The sequence below is a fragment of the Antedon mediterranea genome, chromosome 1, assembly GCF_964355755.1.
Source record: "Antedon mediterranea chromosome 1, ecAntMedi1.1, whole genome shotgun sequence".
In the NCBI taxonomy this organism is placed as follows: domain Eukaryota; kingdom Metazoa; phylum Echinodermata; class Crinoidea; order Comatulida; family Antedonidae; genus Antedon; species Antedon mediterranea.
The window spans coordinates 15,109,965-15,130,779 of record NC_092670.1 but is presented as its reverse complement, the minus strand read 5'-3'; the positions used below and the strand labels follow the sequence as shown (position 1 = coordinate 15,130,779).

At 33.8% G+C, this 20,815-nt stretch overlaps 1 protein-coding gene across 12 annotated transcripts in view; it reads left to right on the top strand.

The window, feature by feature from the left end:
* LOC140057990 (uncharacterized) overlaps window positions 1-20,815 on the top strand; it is a 130,093-nt gene that overhangs the window by 56,547 nt on the left and 52,731 nt on the right. For 11 of the 12 annotated variants that reach the window (XM_072103641.1, XM_072103638.1, XM_072103640.1 and 8 more), the window contains 20 exons: window positions 144-259; window positions 2,094-2,198; window positions 2,723-2,891; window positions 3,162-3,218; window positions 4,388-4,590; window positions 5,167-5,341; window positions 5,894-6,097; window positions 8,776-8,963; window positions 9,689-9,811; window positions 10,393-10,480; window positions 12,363-12,530; window positions 12,840-13,126; window positions 14,092-14,233; window positions 14,401-14,553; window positions 15,015-15,319; window positions 16,603-16,759; window positions 17,391-17,510; window positions 17,602-17,885; window positions 18,232-18,394; window positions 18,896-19,975. In XM_072103641.1, the coding sequence (XP_071959742.1) occupies window positions 144-259; window positions 2,094-2,198; window positions 2,723-2,891; window positions 3,162-3,218; window positions 4,388-4,590; window positions 5,167-5,341; window positions 5,894-6,097; window positions 8,776-8,963; window positions 9,689-9,811; window positions 10,393-10,480; window positions 12,363-12,530; window positions 12,840-13,126; window positions 14,092-14,233; window positions 14,401-14,553; window positions 15,015-15,319; window positions 16,603-16,759; window positions 17,391-17,510; window positions 17,602-17,885; window positions 18,232-18,394; window positions 18,896-19,975 (4,287 nt within the window). The remainder of the gene's footprint in view (window positions 1-143; window positions 260-2,093; window positions 2,199-2,722; window positions 2,892-3,161; window positions 3,219-4,387; window positions 4,591-5,166; window positions 5,342-5,893; window positions 6,098-8,775; window positions 8,964-9,688; window positions 9,812-10,392; window positions 10,481-12,362; window positions 12,531-12,839; window positions 13,127-14,091; window positions 14,234-14,400; window positions 14,554-15,014; window positions 15,320-16,602; window positions 16,760-17,390; window positions 17,511-17,601; window positions 17,886-18,231; window positions 18,395-18,895; window positions 19,976-20,815) is intronic. The other variant, XM_072103646.1, reaches the window with a different exon arrangement.

The following is a 20,815-nucleotide window of genomic DNA, read 5'->3' as shown; positions in this document are numbered from 1 at the left end:
CGTATTACCAGCCCTACTTCGCCTTGATTAATTTGCTACTTTGACAATGTCCATTTTATTCAACTTTTTCTGCCTGCAAAAAAAAGAGTGAAAAAGATAACTTAAATCACAAAAAGTAACAATGTATCTTTATCTATTAATAGTGACTACTATTTCTACAACTACTTTGACAACTCTGGTGACATCTGTAACTGGAAGAAACTTTACTGAAACAACACCTGGTTGTAATGGATGTCACTCCCATGGTGAATGTATTGCCGTATGTACAGTATATTTCTCATTTCTTGCATGCTGGCAAATGCCGAAATAGATGCCTGCATCAAATTGTTTACATTTAATTATTTACATTTGATTGTTTACATTTAATTATTTACATTGTTTATATTTAATTGTTTAATTGTATACATTTAATTAATAATAATAATATCCTGGATTTATATAGCGCCTAATGTTGTGAAACCTCTAAGCGCTGAACATTATTACCACAGTCATTTTTTTGGGATCATACTCCCATAATGCAGCTATTAATCAGCGCAAATTTTTGTCTTGATTTAACTGGGTACTCTTTGGGCCTGTTTCTGCTGCAACTGCTGAAAATACGGTATAAAAATACGGTATAGAATACGGTATTTAAAATACGGTATTTTTTAGTACCCCGTTTCTGCTAACAATACTTCTTGGGGGTGGTCGTGTTAAATTTCATCTTTATACCCAAACTGCCATTCTTGAACCGGAAGTCTGTGTTTGACCTAAGTATACTGAGCGTGTGCAATGTAACTCAGGAATTCCCACTCTCGATGTCTACCGGTTGTCCACACTTGGTATGGTACACATGTGCTTGTGTTGTCCCGATAAACATGGTAGACATAACAAAAAATGTTGTAGTTTTGATTTTGATGAAAAGTCGCAATGAAGGAAATTGCTTTGGAGACAAATCTACATTGTATTTCTGTTTTATTTTGTTCAAAATTTCTTTATAAATAGTGCAGTCCCTTTTAAGTTATTGCCCCTTAGTTTTCCTGAAAGTTTCGCTTCCCCCCCCCCCCCCCACAAATTAATAGTAAAAACGGTAACTTCTTCGCTCCACATTTTTGCACATGTGTTAAACAACTGTCACAGTGACAAAAAATCAAAACACAACACGATGTTGACCTCATGTCACAGGTAAAAAAATACGGTATTTTTTTATTGGCAGCAGAAACAGTTACAGAAAATATGGTATAAATTTGTAAATACCGTATTTTATCCACTAATTTTGTGGGGCAAATACTGTATACAAAATACAGTTTTTTTTTTATGAGCACAGTTTCTGCTGCCAAAGAAATACGGTATTCCAAAAATACCGTATTAAATACAGTACTTTATGGCAGCAGAAACGGCCATTTATACACCTGGGTGAAGAGAGGCAAACGTAAATAATGTATCTTGTCTACGGATTCAAGCAATGCAGCGAGAGTTGGATTCAAACCTCGATCTCATGATCAGTAGTCGAAGCATAGAGATATTATAGTGAACTATAATATCTCTATGGTCGAAGGTCCAACACACTGCACCACACGCCCTCACATTGTTTACATTTAATTATTTACATTGTTTATATTTAATTGTTTACATCGTTTACATTTAATTGCTTAAATTGTTTACATTCAATTGTTTACATTTAATTGTCTAAATTGTTTACACTTAATTGTTTACATTTAATTGTCTAAATTGTTTACATTTAATTGTCTAAATTGTTTACACTTAATTGTTTACATTTAATTGTCTAAATTGTTTACATTTAATTGTCTAAATTGTTTACATTTAATTGTCTAAATTGTTTACACTTTGTTTACATTTAGTTGTCTAAATTGTTTACATTTGATTTTCTAAATTGTTTACATTTAATTGTCTAAATTGTTTACATTTGATTGTCCAAATTGTTTAATTTTAATTGCTTTAATTGTTTACACTTAATTGTTTAAATTTAATTGTCTAAATTGTTTACATTTAATTGTTACATTTAATTGTTTACATTAATTGCTTAAATTGTTTACATTTAATTGCTTAAATTGTTTACATTTAATTGTTTACACTTAAATGTTTTTATTTAGGTTGGATCAACATATACTCCTGACGAATGCACAGATTGCACATGTGAAGGTGTTGGTGATATAGAATGCACCACCCAAATCTGTGAAATTACTGACTGTCCACCAGTAAGTTTTAACACATTCATTCATTCATTACACTACACTATCAAACGAGTTAGTAATACGCTGTCATCGTGTCCATATATGGGCACATCACATTGTTTTGTCACGTAAAGTTTGATAGTGTAGAAAGAGCCTTAGATCAATGAGAGAGTGGTGGCACCAGCACATACAGTTTGTCACCTGTTAGTCAAAGATTGCTTCCCTCTTATTTAAAAAAAAATGGACATCGTAATAAATATTTTTACTTTTTATTTTGTTGTTTGATTCCTGTTTTGGCTGTTGGTCATATATATTTCACTATGCTCAGTCTCTACCACTTAGCAAAGGGATCATGTTAAAATAATTCTACTGCAGTAATGAAATAACATGATTTTAGTTTGTTTTAATGTAGAAGTTTATAAGACAGTTTCTGCATTAAACAATGTGTATGATTACCCCAAAAAAATTTGCTAAATGATTGTATAAAGAGTAAGCAAAATATAGTTACTGCAGTACTCGAGTAGAGTAATTTATTATTTATTTATTAGACTTACATAAAATGGCAACCAGATGGCAATTGCTGCCCAGGGTGTCACTATTCACATTGTGAGGGAATTGGTCAATTTTCATGCTCACCAAACAGTTGTACTAATACTATAAATCGTTGTGACGGTATATGTGACTGTCCTCCAAGATGCAGAGATGAGAGAGGATGTGGTAAGACACCAAGCATTACATAAGTCTGATATGTAACAACTTATGAAAGCACTCATTATTTGTTTCTTATATCTATTTTTGAGAAACAACATGTGTATTGACATACTACATTAAATCATATTTGATCATTATTTGTGTTATCTCAAGTTGACAATTGATTTATAGTATTTTAAATGAAATCAACCAATACAAAATAGGGATATCTGTGTTATAAATTCACATTATTTAGGTTATACTTCACTAGATATATTGTTTGTTTTTATTCTGTAGAAGAAATAACTACACCTGTAACTATTACTACAACTGGACCACCACATCCTCCGCCATGTAAGTATTCTTATTGATGGTAATAACAGCCATTGCTGTAGAATAACCTATGTATATTGGAGCTTTTATGCTTGGTACCCATTTTGACACAACGCAGCAACGTCAGGCATTACACAAGTGAGATGATTAACACGGATGATAAACTAAACTAAATTAGATTTCACGTATCATTTAGACCTACCAACCACCTCATTTTATATATCTTTCACGGACACAAATCAAACAGCTTAGAAATGCTCCGTTAAGTATAACCGTTTTATTCAATGATTGAATATGTGTGTATGGTACGTATGGTAACTGAAAATAACAGAAAGTATAATTCCTTCAAATTGATATTCAAATACAGTAGTACATATGAAATACTTTAAACCTTGCTATCATATAAATATGATTATATATGCTATATCATTGTTAATTAAATTGTTACATAGTTTGTTGTTTACATACAGTATCTTTTATAGTATGACATAACTTACAAAGCTGTGAGCCTATGGATGCAGCACAATGAAAAACATCTGTGAATGTATACTGTTAAATTTTAATACCTATGAAGGAAAAAACTATAACTGACAATCTACGAAATCTATAAAACTATTAAAAAGTACAAATTACAACAAATGTAAACATTAAGGGATCACCCTAAACATAACCATCAAAAAGGTACTTCCAATCGCCTTTTCAACACTATCCCTGTTGCCATAGCAACTAAGAAGAAACCATCCCGCAAACCAAGCCAGGCTATATACCACAGCATCTCGCGCACATGTGTGCATACTGTGTGATAACTAGTTCACCCTTCGAACTATACACAATCAAAACTATTATATAGATTCTCAAAATGCAATAACATTAATATCCATAGTATCCTAAATATATCTAAAACAAGCTGTTTCAACAGTTATAGTGATTTATCCATTTTAAACTAATATTTCTTACCTACAAAGGTACGACTGAAGTTTATGACTGATTAACTAACTACAGGCAAAACAGTGCCGCGAAAAGTTACAATATGAAACGCCACAAATATTGTATGGAAGGCAACTGCGGCCAGCATAATATCGTCGCTGTTTTATCAAAATCTTATTATTATTATTCCAATAACTATCAAGTTTATTTTGTATGTAATATTTCTTTGAGGTTGTGCTAATTTAACATTCATATTTTTGTAGCTTGTCCTCATGGACAGATGTCAGTGCCATGTCCACTAAATGATGGCAGTTGCAGGCAAGACACATGTCAAAATATTGCTTGCTTGGCCCATGATACTAGTACCATATGCTGTGAATGCATAGGCGAAGACAGATTCTACAATGGTACCCATTGCGTAGCTCAGCATAACTGCAACTGTGTTGATAATGGTCATGGATATATTGTAAATATTACATACTGTAGTTCTTTTGTAAATATAGCAAGCTCGAACCTGGATTTTGGCAGCCATGTTGGTGGGCGGGGAGGGGGAGTGGTCTTTTTCTACAAATTGGGGAAATTGCAAATGTAAGCAAGAGATATTTAGGCCTACCTATGTAACAAAAATTGCCTGCAGTGCTGTCTAAGTAGGATGGTCAAAAAAGTTCAGCCCATTGTTGTCTCTTGTTTGAAAGGGCATTCAGAAAAAAGGGGGCTATTTCAAACCCTACAAACCCCCTTACCTGCGGGCTTGAATATAAAACTGTATTATTCAATTACAAACTGAAAGAGGGAAAAAGGGCTAAAACCAAACCGAAATATGGGAATACACCTTCGCTGCTAACCAAAAAATTGAAACCTGGTCAGCAGCACTCGTGCCATCTTGGACTTTAGTGCCTAGTAAACTACACTAGAAAAAAAACTCAGTATACTTTAGTGATGTGCTCTTAGTGCATGCCAATGACTGCATACTTAATATAGTAGTATAGCATAATCCCAGAATAATTAGGTTTCATTTCATGTATACAATTTTCTTTTTCAGTATAGGGAAAAATGGCCTTCACACAATGAAGAATGTACAGAGTGTCTCTGTTTAGGAACATCAGTCAGTTGTTATGCAGTCAGTTGTACCCTTACAACAACACCAGCAACAACACCAACAACAACTGGCTTACCAACAACTCAACCAACAACTTCAACCATGACAACAACCACAAGTAAGCTCTTTGTACTGTGAAATGATTTCAAGTATTCCATTTAGTTAGGTTAAAGCTTTGACCAGGGAGTTGATAACAACTCCCTGCTTTGACAGTCCAAAGCAATAATACTAAAAATAGATTATTGTATAATGATTCTACAAGCTTTTGCATTTGGTATTCCTGTATTTTGTGTACGTAATAAAGATATACACTACAGTAGGAATTTTCGCTATAACGGTTTTCTACTGGGTGCCTGATTGTAATTTAACTTGTGGTCCAGATATTGTATATATCAAGTGTCACAGTGGGGGCCCTTCCATATGGGGAGTTCCTTGAATCTCTTGGGTTTAAAGGACTTTAACTCTGTTTTTAACTTTTAAAACAACTTAATTTTTTGAACATTACTTTTGGGGTTTTTTAAAACTTTTTTTAGTAACTTTTAACTTTTTAGGTCTTACCGTTTAAAGTACACTTTGTTGTATTGATATTTTGTATGCAATTTTCATTCTGTAATAAAATGATATACTTATGTGCATTTGATAATGTTTTTAACTTGTTTTTGAATTGTAGTGGAAAGTTGTGAAGACTTCTGTGATTGCAGACTCGATTGCAGAGGAGAACTGATAATGTCACAATGTCCATCAAGTGTTGGACCTCGCTGTAGTAGATGTAATTGTCCAGAGGGAAAAATAGATTCTAGTAGCTATTGTGCAGTACCAGCCACTGACTGTACTGTAACAGAAATTACCACAACAACACAAGTGACTACACAAAGTAGGTTCATTTAGTCTATTTTTGAATCAATACAGTCAACATTGCCAAAACTCTTCAATGTATCAAATCTTTGCCAATTGTCTGATCTTTTTAACTTAAATTACACAAACTAACAGTGGTGTTGGTAGTCATGAGTGAGATACTTACCTGTATACATTTACAGTGTAAAACAAGAGTGCATACCACCGCCTACTGTAAAATTCTACATAAGATTTCTCAGAGAAAATATATATACATATATATATATTTGTGTGTGTCTTAATGCTGTGTGTGATTTAGGCTAATTTCACTACAAGCATGTGTATGCGAATTTGGTGTAATGGTTATGTTACCAGCCTTTCAACTAACAATAGTATCAGTTGACTAACAATAGAACAGCAACGCCAAAAACAAACAGGTGAATTTTAAAAGAAATAGGTTTTTTAAAACTACTCGTATAAAAAAAACCTTAATTAAATCAAATTGTGTTTTAAAATTACAAATCACAAATTATAACTCTTGCCTCTTGTACAAAGATGAAGTTTTTTGGACAAGTAGTTCTCGAGAAAATGCAATTTCAGTTTACTTGGTACTTTAAGACTGTCTCCAAATGACTACATATCTATCTGTATTTTCATTTTGGTAAAGTTGTTGTAATTACTTTTTGAGTAATCCTGCTAACAAACAAACAAACAAACAAACACACTCGATCGACAACATATACCTCCGAGTCCTTGGCAAAGGTAAAAAATACTTTTGAAGTTTTAGTCTCAAAACTGTAGGCCTATGTTGTCATCAACCATTTATATGTTGAGCATCATGCGAATTGTTACAAATTGACTGATTAAATTTGCTATTGAAATCCTTTTCAATACTCTTAAGTAGACAACAATATTGATATTAATTTTTACTCTGAGAGATCTAATGTACACCTATTACCAGTCTGTGGTCCATGGGCTTTTGTATATTTTTTTTTTCTTGTATTGTTTTATTATGTAAGTATGTATATTAGTTAAAAGCTTTGTATCTGTAATGCAGTATATGTACATTTTATTACGAAATAAATAATAAACGAATGAAATGAATAATTAATTTGTCTTTCCTACTCCCCACCACCAAAAAACCCTCCATTTTTTTACCCCCTACACTCCCCACCACCCACACCCTCGATTTCGCCACCTCCTACACTTCCCACCACCTACACCCTCGATTTCACCACCTCCTATACTCCCTACCACTCAAACCCTCCATTTTGCCACATCCTACACTCCCTACAACCCACACTATCGATTTCGCCACCACCTACACTCCCTACAACCCACACCCTTGATTTCGCCACTACCTATGCTCCCTACAACCCATACCCTCGATTTCGCCACCTCCTACACTTCCAACAACCCATACCTTCGATTTCGCCACCACCTACACTCCCTACAACCCACACCATCCATTTCGCCACCTCCTACACTCTCTACAACCCACACCCTCCATTTCGCCACATCCTACACTCCCCACAACCCACACCCTCCATTTCGCCACCACCTATACTCCCCACCACCCACACCCTCCATTTCGCCACCTCCTACACTTCTCACAACCCACACCCTCCATTTCGCCACCACCTATACTTCCCACCACCCACACCCTCCATTTCGCCACCTCCTACACTTCACACCACCCACACCCTCCATTTCGCCACCACCTATACTTCCCACCACCCACACCCTCCATTTCGCCACCTGCTACACTCCCAACCACCCACACCCTCCATTTCGCCACCTCCTACACTCCCCAACACTCACACCCTCCATTTCGCCACCCTGTACACTCCCTACCATACTATTCATCCTTTCAATTTCATAAACTTTTTTTTTTAACTTACTAAAAATATATTCATTTCATAATATTCAAAACTTAACGTATACAGTACATCTCTTTAAATGTTAAGCTCTTAACACATCCACTTAGCGTATTAATTTCTTAGCGTATTGATTTTCTTAAACACATTCATTTTTTAACACAATTCATATTTTAGCATATTTATTTCTTGACCTAATCATTTTAGCATATAAATTTCTTAACACAAATCATATTCTAGCATATTCATTTCTTAAGCATAATCATTTTAGCATATACATTTCTTAACACAAATCATATTCTAGCATATTCATTTCTTAAGCATAATCATTTTAGCATATAAATTTCTTAACACAAATCATATTCTAGCATATTCATTTCTTAAGCATAATCATTTTAGCATACATTTCTTTTTTTTTTTACCGTATTTAATGAGGGTGATCCATCCAGCACTTTCTGATCATTTGGGACCCTTGGTAAGGCAATGAGAGTAAAGCAGCTTGCCTAATGATGCAATTAGTATGGTATAGATAACCTCGAATCCATGCCTATCATATGCTATTCCGATATTATCATTACACCATCACTCTCCGGTATATACAGCACCCGCCGCAATTTCTAGACGGTCTCCAATCCAGAACGCGACCGGGCCCAACGTTGCTTAGCTTCGGCATATACATTTCTTAACACAATTCATATTCTAGCATATTCATTAACATAATCATTTTAGCATATACATTTCTTAACGCAATTCATATTCTAGTATATTCATAATCATAAACTTGTTACTTCGATTTCCTCAACTCTTTGTTTATGTTACAATTTGTTATGAAACTTTTTAGCTGCATGTAGCATAGATGCCAATTGCGTGTACACGGTATCGTGCAATGAAATTGGAACGGAAAACCTAGAGGATACTATTGCAAATGCAGTAGGCGATTCCTGTATGACTGGATCATGTGTTTGCCCTGGATCTAGCGTCTTCTTCCAAGGATTCTGCATAACCCTTGCTCAAGAATGCACTTGTGAGGTATGAAGTGATTTCCTTATTGTCATAAATTTTGGAAATTATAAACAATATTAGTTTAAATACTACTATATTAATCATTTTAAAACAAATTATTACCTTTGTACAAACACGTACGTCTGTTTTTTAGTCGGTAGTATCTGTGCATATGCACATATCTTATCATTTGATGATTTTTGTTCACAGCATTTACATTACACTGTGACAAGCATCTCTCTGGAGATATTCATGTATACAATTTATTACATTTGGTTGTATGTGTGAATTTGGGTATTAAAAACTTGACCTCTACCAAATTAAAACAAAACATTATATAAAAATATACTGCCATCAAGTAAGATAAGATAAGATATTATGTATGTTTTTTGTATATATGCTTCAGTATATGCAGATAATTACTCACTTGAGATCATTTCAAAATTATTTACCTGCAGTTACTGAAGTAAAAGTTTATAAGTCAGTCACTGTAATAAACAATTGTATTAGCAAGTTAAAGAGTCAACAAAATGACATGGTCTCTTTAGTTTCCGTAGTAAAAAATTAACCAATATTAACCGATAAGACTTCCTGTGGAAACTGAGTTTAACAGATTCCGCTCAAGAAAAATTAACCGATAATTATCTCATTGAAATCGGATAATTATTGGTTAATTTTCTGCTGCGCAAACACGGCCATTATATATACTGGTAGCAAAAAATTAACACCAATCTCTTTTTTTTTTATCACAGAATGATGAGGAAACATATGATGTTGGTGACTGTATGAGTTGTAGGTGTACCTATATTCCAAGACTGGACAGATTAGGTATTGACTGTGGAGCATGTCAACCTCAAAACTTAGAGTGCCCAACGGTAAATATCAAATATTTTTATTGCACCAATTTTAAGAAATGATCTCAAAAACACAGTGGCTTATGTGCACTTTAAAGAATCCAGTGCACCTTTCTCAGCCTCTGTTGTTGTTGGTGACAAATAAATAAGCGCCATTTAATGGCAGCAGTACAACAAGAATATTGTTGTGAACATGTTCACACCTGTGCTCAATTCAGCCCAGTTAGGCTGTAATATAAGATTATACACAAACATTTACATTAACATTATTAATGTTTAACTACTGTACCTCAACAGAGACATGCATTAACATGTAATTGTTTGATATATATAGTTTGGTAATACTGTGAGAAAATTGGGTAAAATTTTGACACTTCCATCAAATGAACACAATTTTGGTATGTGGTTACAAGCTCTGTCTATACTTATCGAACTAGTTTGACAAAAAAAGTGTGATGTGCCCAATTATGGTGGTGATATACCCAAATATGGTAGTGATATGACATTATGTCCATATATGGGCACATCACATTTTATTGTCACATAAAGTTTGGTAGCGTAGACAGAGCTTTTAATTTATTAATGTTTATATGATTTTTAAGGGACAACATGGTGTGGAGATTGATGGTTGTTGCAGTTGTGAACCATATGTTACTACAATTACAACAATAACACCAGAAGCGACCACAGGTCAGTATTTTTGCTTATTTATTATATTTTTATAGTTTTGTCTACAAGTGATGTGCCCAGGTATAGACATGATGATGTCATATCACTACCATTTTGGCATATCACTACCATATTTGGACTCACCAACTACAGTAGTTTGATAGTGTAAGCAGAGCTTTAATTATATCAACTTCATTTAAAGCAGAAAAAACAATAGTTATCAGCTGTGTTGTTTCTTAATCTATTTTAATACAATTTGTTACTGCTTTTCATAGACGTATCTGTGTTTTTTTATTTTTGTTCATGAATCTATATATAAATTTACGTAAGGGCAAAATTCGGTAAATCGCGCCTTACTTCTATAATTTTTACTCGATGGTATGTAAAGTTGGTTCGTACTTTCGGTACTGATTTTAACCGCCTGATGTAACCCTGTTTACTAATTAAATTAAGTTAGATAATAAGTTATTGACGGTTAAAACGAATTTAGGTTCCAAGATTTGCCCCAAATAGGGGTGTTTTCCGACCGTGGTATACACTGTATAATGGATGTCCATCTTGAAAAATACCCGCCACAAAAATGCGAGGAGGCTTCGCATTTTCCTATCTCCTCCTACGATAATTGTTTTTAATAGCTGAAAACCGGTTGAACAGCTAGAGTACACCATCATAATGTTGAAGACAGGCCGATTTTCTTTAAAAAATACTATTTTGATACATTTAATATACGTTTTTACAAATGTATTGATTTGTGATGAATGGAACATTCCAAATTATTTGGTTTAACCATACAGGTATAGATTTAGATTTATGGGCCCCCTTGGAGAATAAACATAAATAGTATTGCAATGCTGTACAATACTGTTAAGGTATTAACCACTTTTGATCGCAATTTGAATCGCAAATTTCTTACTGTGAGTGTTGGTACTGTTAGATGTAATATAAAAATATATACAAATAAACTTTATTACTGTGAGTGTGGGTAGGCCCTACTGTTAGATTATAAACATATAATATACAAATAAACATTCCAAATTATTTGGTTTAACCATAGAGGTATAGATTTAGATTTATGGGCCCCCTTGGAGAATAAACATAAATAGTATTGCAATGCTGTACAATACTGTTAAGGTATTAACCACTTTTGATCGCAATTTGAATCGCAAATTTCTTACTGTGAGTGTTGGTACTGTTAGATGTAATATAAAAATATATACAAATAAACTTTATTACTGTGAATGTGGGTAGGCCCTACTGTTAGATTATAAACATATAATATACAAATAAATAAACGTTATTACTGACAGTTGCTTCTCAACGTTTGTATTAATTAATAATTTAAAAATATATAAACGTCGTAGTGGTGTATCGTTACATGTACTTTACTATTTCAATCGACTATGACAGTGAGAGTTTTAACAAAGTACCGTATTAAATCGTAAATGTTTTACTGTATTTAGTGGTATATTATTTATAGGCCTATAAAACATTAAAAACAATATTTCGTTACTGAGTGGATAAGAATATATTTTAAAATGTTTCCTCTTTGTACCTATCTTCTTCCCCCATCCCTCAACCCTTAATGTTACATACAAAACACAAATTGGGTTTGTTTAAATGAGTCCAAATAAAAAAAATTGACTCATTTTGTTTCTCTCTCGGAAGTAATTCCCAGGGTGCTAATTTTAGCTGACTACATAAATCATTGTATATATTTATTCGTTTCTGTAAACGACAATGTATTATAGTCCGGCAGTACGTACATTTGAAATCTCCATTTTTTTCTCGCTGGAAATACTGTGTATTCGAGAACCATCTGTGGGCACGACCTAGATGGTACGCGAGCGAAGCGAGCGTGCCATCTAGTAAAAATAATTGCAATAATAATTTTCTTTCTTGACAGTTATTGAGATTACAACAACACCATTTACTACACGGAGATTCCCAGAGACTACTACTCCTGGACCAACCACACCGGCTCCACCAACAACAACTCCTGCTCCGACCACTACTACAACCCAGACTACCACGTCCTATACCACAACTACTCCAATACCTACAGAAACACCAAGTAAGTATAGGAAGCTTCTGATTTGCAATGACCGACAAAACTATGTCATGTTAATTCATTGTGCACGTGTGGGAAAATTTGGACATGTTTCCTTGCTCCTCACCTAGGTCCAGGCGATGATCGGTGCTGCGATTGACCTGGGCTAATAAAATGTCAATTGTCGGAAAATGAATGCCTTTTGACATATTTCAATTTGCAACGACTGACGACCAATTAATTGTGCGTGATATTGGGACATGTTATTTTCAAATCAAAAGACTGTGGTTCTATAGAGTAATAATAGTTTTTGTTATCTTTTTTGTTTGCCAGGACCTTGTGTGTCCAAACTGGGAGAAGAGATACAAATGGAGGAATCAAGAGAGAGTGGTTCAAATACAAATGCTGCTCAATACACATCTTTGACATCATCTGACCCTGAAGAAGATTTCCTTGATGGATATCTGGAAATAAATTATGTGGACCCTGTAAAGATTAAATCTCTTGTCACACGTGGCGGCTCGTCTAGCTCTGATGATTTTATTCAACAATTTAGACTTCAGTATGTTACTACAGAGACTGATATATTTGTAAACTATTTGGAAAACGGAATTGATAAGGTAGATAAGACAATTTATTGATCACTTTATTTCAGAATAACATATAAAGAAAAATAACAATACGAAACGAAAATCACACAAAAGAGGATTTTCTTTCATTTAATGAAAATAGTGCACCTAACAAAGATAATTTGTACTATTCACAACTCATATTCTAATTAACACAGCACACTAAAAGAAGTGAGATATTTGCATGAAAGTGTTAATATAATACACAGTTATGTGCATATGAGAACACAAAATTGATTTGTGTTTATCAAATATTTAAAACTTAGTTCTGAAATAACACTTGGAGCACAGTTGTTTATGGCCCAACCATGTATAAAGCTCTGTCTACACTATATAGTTTGACAAAAAAAATGTGATGTGCCCAAATATTGTAGTGATATGATTTCATCATGTCTATATGGGCACATCAGATTGTTTTTATCACATTTTTTTGGTCACATAAACTTAGTTAGTGTAGACAGGGCTTAATAGATACATATTTATTGTAAACTCCAGAAAACTGGACAATTAGATGTTCCTCCTTCTACAGTATTACAACATATTTTATATCCCAGTAAAATTACCAGATTGTCCTGAATTGGAAATGATAAAATGAAAATGAAATGTTACAGGATATGATTTATCAATGTTTACTTATTCATTTGAAAAATTGAGAAATGGGCTTTTCATAATACAATATAGAACATTACATTAAAGGTAAGAAATAGTGTAATATTACAAATGTAATAACATATAGTTATAATTCCATCCTTATGGAATGCTCTTCCACAATCAATCAAAAATGCCAACGTCAAACAGTTGCTGAAAACCCATCTCTTTCGCATAGCATATGAAATGACATAATTTCTACCTGGACGTAGTGTTTCATAGAAAATTAATTTGGTTAGGCACTATATGAAAAACAATTATTATTATCATTATTAATATTCTAATCATAGTATATATATTTTTTTTAGCTGTTTGTGATTGACAGTACTGATATGTTTACATATGAGTTTCCTGAAGAGCTTCGACATGTTGTAGCTATCAAATTGGTTGTTGTGGAAGATGCTGTAGAGGATAATATAATCCACATTGACTTCCTTGGCTGTGATGAGAGTAAGTTATTGTTTTTTTGAATGGGACACCAATTTGAATGTTTTTAACTTTAATTCTGCCAACTAACTTGTTTATGCATTGCATTGATTATTTAAGGAAAGTAGGAATTCTGAAAAGTAGGTGATAAACAGGGCAGTGATAAATTCCCATTTTTTTTTTTTAATCAGTTGAAACAACAACCACTTTTACTACAGTAGTTGTTACAACACGTCCAACAACATCCATGCAAACAATGTCAGAACCTACTATTCCTTCAACGACAAGCAATGCCCCTACCACAACAAGTGAAGCAACCACAACTCGATTGACAACAAACACAGGTAAAATAAATGGTTAAAAAATGTCATTAGTGGCACTATAAATTTGAATTTTTGTGTTATCACAGTATTCGCAGTTTTCTTGTGTTTAAATACATCCCCCAGTGGCAGATCCAATAATTTGAAAAAGCTGTATGGAGGGGCCAGGGCCTAAAAATTGTAAATATAAATAGTAATAAAATAAAGTGCTGAACACAATCTAATATCCTATTTCTTGCATCGTAATTTACAAATTTGAGAGAATGGACTGGCCCGGATGTTAGTGGTATGTGTTTAAAATGACATCTAGTGAAATTATGTTTTATTTTATTTGTTTACTTATTTATTACGGTATATAAAAAAATATTACAATAAGAATAATAGCATTAAGATGAAACTGTTTGTATTAAAATAAACATTACAATATGAAAATATGAATACTAAAGATTGCACTTAGATTAAATAACATGAGCATTTTTTAACAGCAATTTGTGGCATCAATATGGAAGAATTTGGCAATTTGGATAGATATGAAAGAGCCAGGTTTGTTAATCAACAAGAAGATGCCATAGGTGCCTCCAGACAAGGTTCCTTAAGACCATGGAGTACTGGTCAAGATGTCACCTCTGTCTCCGTCCGTTTTGAATTTAGTGTACCAGTCACGATGGCAGAAATTAATATTGAAACAAGCGGTTTTGCCGATGAATCAGCTGATTTGACAATTGAATTACAGAGAAGTGGGAATAGTAACTTTGTACCAGTCGTTGAACCAGATGGTGTAACAGCAAAGGTAACAAAAAATGTGATGTGCCCATATATGGGCATGATAATGTCATATCACTACCATATTTAAGCATATCGCTACCATATTTGGGTACATCACACTTTTTGGTCTCATAAAGTTTGAATATGTAAGACATATCACACCTTGGTGTGATATTAGATAATAATCTTTCTTGGTGCTCACAAATCGATAATGTAAAATCTAAGGTTTTGCAGAGCTTGTACTACTTAAAAAAGACTAACCAAAAGAAATTCAATGCAAACTATACAAATCACTTATGGCTCCTCATCTTGAGTATTGCCATGTTGTTTGGGAACGTTCAAATATAACTCAAAGTAAAACACTACAAGTTCTTCAAAATCGCGCAGCAAAAGTTATTACAAACAAATCTCAAACCGACTCAAGTACTCAAGCTCTACAAAGTGTAAATTGGATGAACTTAGATAAAAGATTATATATAAATGAAGCTATTGTTATGTTTAAGATTATGAACAACCTTGCACCTCCATATTTATCAAATAAGTTCAATATCAAAAACAATTACTATAATATTGGAACTAAGCCAAATTTAATAGTACCAAAACCAAACACAAACTACAAAAAACGTAGCTTATCATATAGAGGTGCCAAGGTTTGGAATGAGCTACATGAAGATGTCTCTCTTTTTAAGAAACTGTTAACTGCTAATTTCATGTAGCTTTATTTAAATGTAGTGTATTATTTAATTTTATAGTTAGTAAGTGTATCCTTGTTTTATTTCATTGTAATTGTTTTATTATCTGCTTTTGTTTTTTGCTTCTGTAATTGTTTTATTATTTGATTTGATATCTGCTTTTTACATTTATTTTTGTTGGTGTTTTCCTTTGAGCACGGTCTTACTGAAAAACAACTTTTAGTTGAGTTAAGTATCCGTGATTAAATAAAGCTTATTATTATTATTATTATGATTTGTCACCACTATCAATTAATAATAATACTTTACTGCAGTAAGAAATTTTAAAAATGATGTGTCACTGTCAATCACTATCAATAGTGATTAATAATGTTTTTTTCCTTTAGAAATTTGTCAAATTGTCATAAAGATAACCAGATCTTGCATTAAAACTTTGAACTAAACATTATTGGCAGCACACAAACCTTTTGATTTTGTCTAAAAACGCCTCATAAATTATGTTATAGAGCTATCTGTAAATGGTTAATATGGCATTTAGAAAATGATTTGTCCATGCAATACATTGGGACCAGGAGAAGCCTTGTTTGTGAACAAATTTTTTTTGTTTTTGTTAAAGGTGTATTCTTTTTCATTTGCTGATGGGATAAAAGAAATTGCTCTTAGTGGTGAAGAATTTTCAAGCATTATTACAGCTGAAGTAACATTTAATGTGGTGGACCGAATTTCCGAATCAGCAGATATAGGGATCAGCATTGTTGGATGCGCTCAAGTTGGTAAGTGTGGTCAACAAACCCTCACAGTTAAAAATGCAGAAAAACAACAGAAGAATAAATTCTCATTAAGTATCTTGATCTATACTTGCTCACTTTAATTCTACCCATCTACATAAAAATACTAACAAATAAAAAAAAAATGACAAAGTGTAATGAAGCATGTCACTACCATGTACTATACGGCCTAACATACATAAATCGCTTTTAACATGGGTGTACAATCATGATATGTCTTATCAAACGTAATTAAATCATAACTAACTAATAAATAAAATAACATATAACATAAATACCTGATATTAGGGCTCACTTATATAAGATTCTGTCTCCACACGGAGCATTAAAGGTGTACAACAACATTAATACAACGTATCGACTATAATTATTACAACCGTAAATAGCCTAAATGAATGAAAGGTTGAAGGATAAAATGTGATTTCTATACTGAGGGCAGGAACCAGGTAGAGAATTAACCTGATGCATCTTGTCTTGGTGGAAAATTTCTTGAACATTTTCTATCCTATGTACTTGTCTGTATATTCCTGCAGTGCACTTCAGAACAGCTGGGAGGTTTATTTAAATTTTATTCATACAAAAATAAATAATATGTATATTTTTTTTTTAATTTAAGCCACAACAACAACTGTGAGCCAAGAAACCACTTCGTCTCCAACATTGTTTACGACAACTACTACAGAGGTAACTGAAACACCCTTCTCAAGACAGACAACCTCAAATTCAACAACAATTGGTATGTTCATTCTTTTCATAAATCAAAAAGTACAGCAATACTGAAAAAAAAATTTAGATTATTTAAAAATGTTTTACTTTCGCTTTTACAGAACCATGTTCCAGAATTCTTGAAGTTGTAGCTCCATCCACTAGACAATCTCCAGACAATCAAGGAGAATTAACAAAATTTGACACTGAAGGATACTGGACTCCAGACGGTGCAACAGAAGCTTCGGTTACCATCTTTTATGATGAGCCAGTGCGTGTCACTGGATTCTTGACCAAAGGTGTTAGTTCAATTGGCGGTATCGGAGCCTTTAGTATAAGGTACAAACATACTTTGACGGATGAGGAATATATTGAAATTCCTTCCAACAATGGTGATGGCGAGAAGGTATGATGCTAAAAACCTTTTTATAATGTTTTATTTCAGAGGAATGTAATTTGTGGTGCAAACTAGTTTAACAATCTACACTAGGCTTTACAAAAGAGTAAATGAATTTTTAATCATGTAACAAATAAATTGAATGAATGAATAAATAAATAAGTTAACCACTAAATCATACAGTTTGAAAACCCTGTTACATTTTTATCATAAAGAAATATTCTTCATTTAAAACAATCTTTCAAATCATAAAAATATTTCATTGAATTGAGCAAAGGTAAGACGTAAAAACGTTTTTTTAGAAGATTTTTTTTGTTGGTATTTTCAATAAATTTATATACATTTTTTTTATTAGGTGTTCGAAATAGAGGCACCAGAAGTGCTAACTACACAAGTACATACTAGTCTGGTGTCACCACTTATGAATGTGAAGATAATTAAATTCACTGTAACTGGAAATTATGGACCAACTAGCTTTCCACCTCCAATTTTGGTAGAACCATTAGGTTGTATTGAAGGTTTGTGTTCTGATTTTACTACAGTGTTTTATTTTCTCTTTTTAGCCAGGGGAGAGTAGGGTGTGGTTCAAAAGTTCAAACAAATGCTTTTTATTCTGAGGTTCCCTTTTCAAACTTCAAATCAGCAGTGAAAGTAAGATAAACTGACTAAATTAAATGCTAAGGTAGCCTAGCTCATGATGTGCAAAAACAACCCCCTGTAAAATTCCTGACTATAGAATTGCTGATCTGGTTAAATAATGTCTGGTTAATAAACTACTAAATGAATCTGGATTTTGGACTCTTTTAATGATAAATGTTCTAATACAGTTGTGTTTTTTTTTTCTTTTTTATTTTCTCTTACCCTTCATTCTTGATCTTACATTCTTCCGACATTTTAAACAGTAAGTTTTGTTCTTATTCTTATAGATCAGACTGTTTTAATTTTAATAGAAAATAGGATGATAAAAACTATATAAAATGTTTGGGTGTTGATAGAAAATTCTGTTTACTTGTTTCCAGAAATTGCTTCAACAACATTGCGTACAACAATACATATTTCATCAACAACTTTAACACCCGCCCCATCTACAACTGCTGAACCTCCATCAACAACTGCTGGATCTCCATCAACAACTGCTGAACCTCCATCTACAACTGCTGGACCTCCATCAACAACTACTGAACCTCCTTCAACAACTGCTGAACCTCCTTCAACAACTGCTGGACCTCCTTCAACAACTACTGGACCTCCATCAACAACTGCTGGACCTCCATCAACAACTACTGAACCTCCTTCAACAACTGCTGGACCTCCTTCAACAACTGCTGGACCTCCATCAACAACTGCTGGACCTCCATCAACAACTGCTGGACCTCCATCAACAACTGCTGGACCTCCATCAACAACTGCTGGACCTCCATCAACAACTGCTGGACCTCCATCAACAACTGCTGGACCTCCATCAACAACTGCTGGACCTCCATCAACAACTGCCGGACCTCCATCAACAACTGCCGGACCTCCATCAACAACTGCCGGACCTCCATCAACAACTGCCGGACCTCCATCAACAACTGCCGGTCCTCCATCAACAACTGCCGGTCCTCCATCAACAACTGCCGGACCTCCATCTACAACTGCCGGACCTCCATCTACAACTGCCGGACCTCCATCTACAACTGCCGGACCTCCATCTACAACTGCCGGACCTCCATCTACAACTGCCGGACCTCCATCTACAACTGCTGGACCTCCATCTACAACTGCCGGACCTCCATCTACAACTGGTGGACCTCCATCTACAACTGGTGGACCTCCATCTACAACTGGTGGTCCTCCATCTACAACTGGTGGTCCTCCATCTACAACTGGTGGTCCTCCATCTACAACTGCTGGACCTCCATCAACAACTGCTGGACCTCCATCAACAACTGCTGGACCTCCATCAACAACTACTGGTCCTCCATCAACAACTACTGGTCCTCCATCAACAACTGCTACACCTCCACCTCATGTATCAACAACCACAACAGAGGTAACAACAACACCTTTCAGTACTGAAGAATTTACTACAACAGAAGTTACTACAACAGAAAGCGGTAGGTTGTTATATATTAAGTCAATTTATACTCAGCACTTCTTAATACTAGGTAATTTGATTTGATTTGAATTTACTAGAAAAATCATCATAAAAAAATACATACAAAGTGATAACATAAATTACTGACATTACAAATAATACATTTATAAAAGATTTTTCAGGATAGCACAAAAAGCTTGTTAGCTTATTTCCATTAGGATGATCTATACTAATAAGTAGTCTTGTTTAATTGTATTATTATTATTTACCTCCGCCAAAGAGGTATATGTAATCGATCGCGTGTGTTGGTCTGTTTGTTTGTTTGTTTGTTTGTTTGTTTGTTAGCAGGATTACTCAAAAAGTACTTACAAGGTCTTTACCAAAATGAATGTACAGATAAATATGTGGTCAAGGACCATTCCATTAAATTTTGGGACCATTTTGGACCACGGTCGCAATTCTGGACCACTTTTTAGTATACTTTTCAGACCTGCTAGTGTTAAAAGATAGGACAACATTTTTCAAAAGCCGGCGAGCAGTCTTAAAGTAACAAGTAAAATTACATTTTGTCGAAAACTGCTTGTCCAAAAAACTTAATTTTTGTACAAGAAGCAAGAGTTATAATTTTTGATTTGTAATTTTAAAACATAATTTTATTTAATGTGCACGTTTTTTGATGCGAGTATAGTGTAACAAAACCTATTTCTTTTCAAATTCATTCGTTTGATTTTCGCGTTGCTGTTCTATTGTTAGTCAACTGAAGTTATTGTTGTTGAAAGGCTTGTTACATAACCATTACACCAAACTCGCATACACATGCTTGTATTTAAATTAGCCTAAATCAGAAACAGCATTTTTT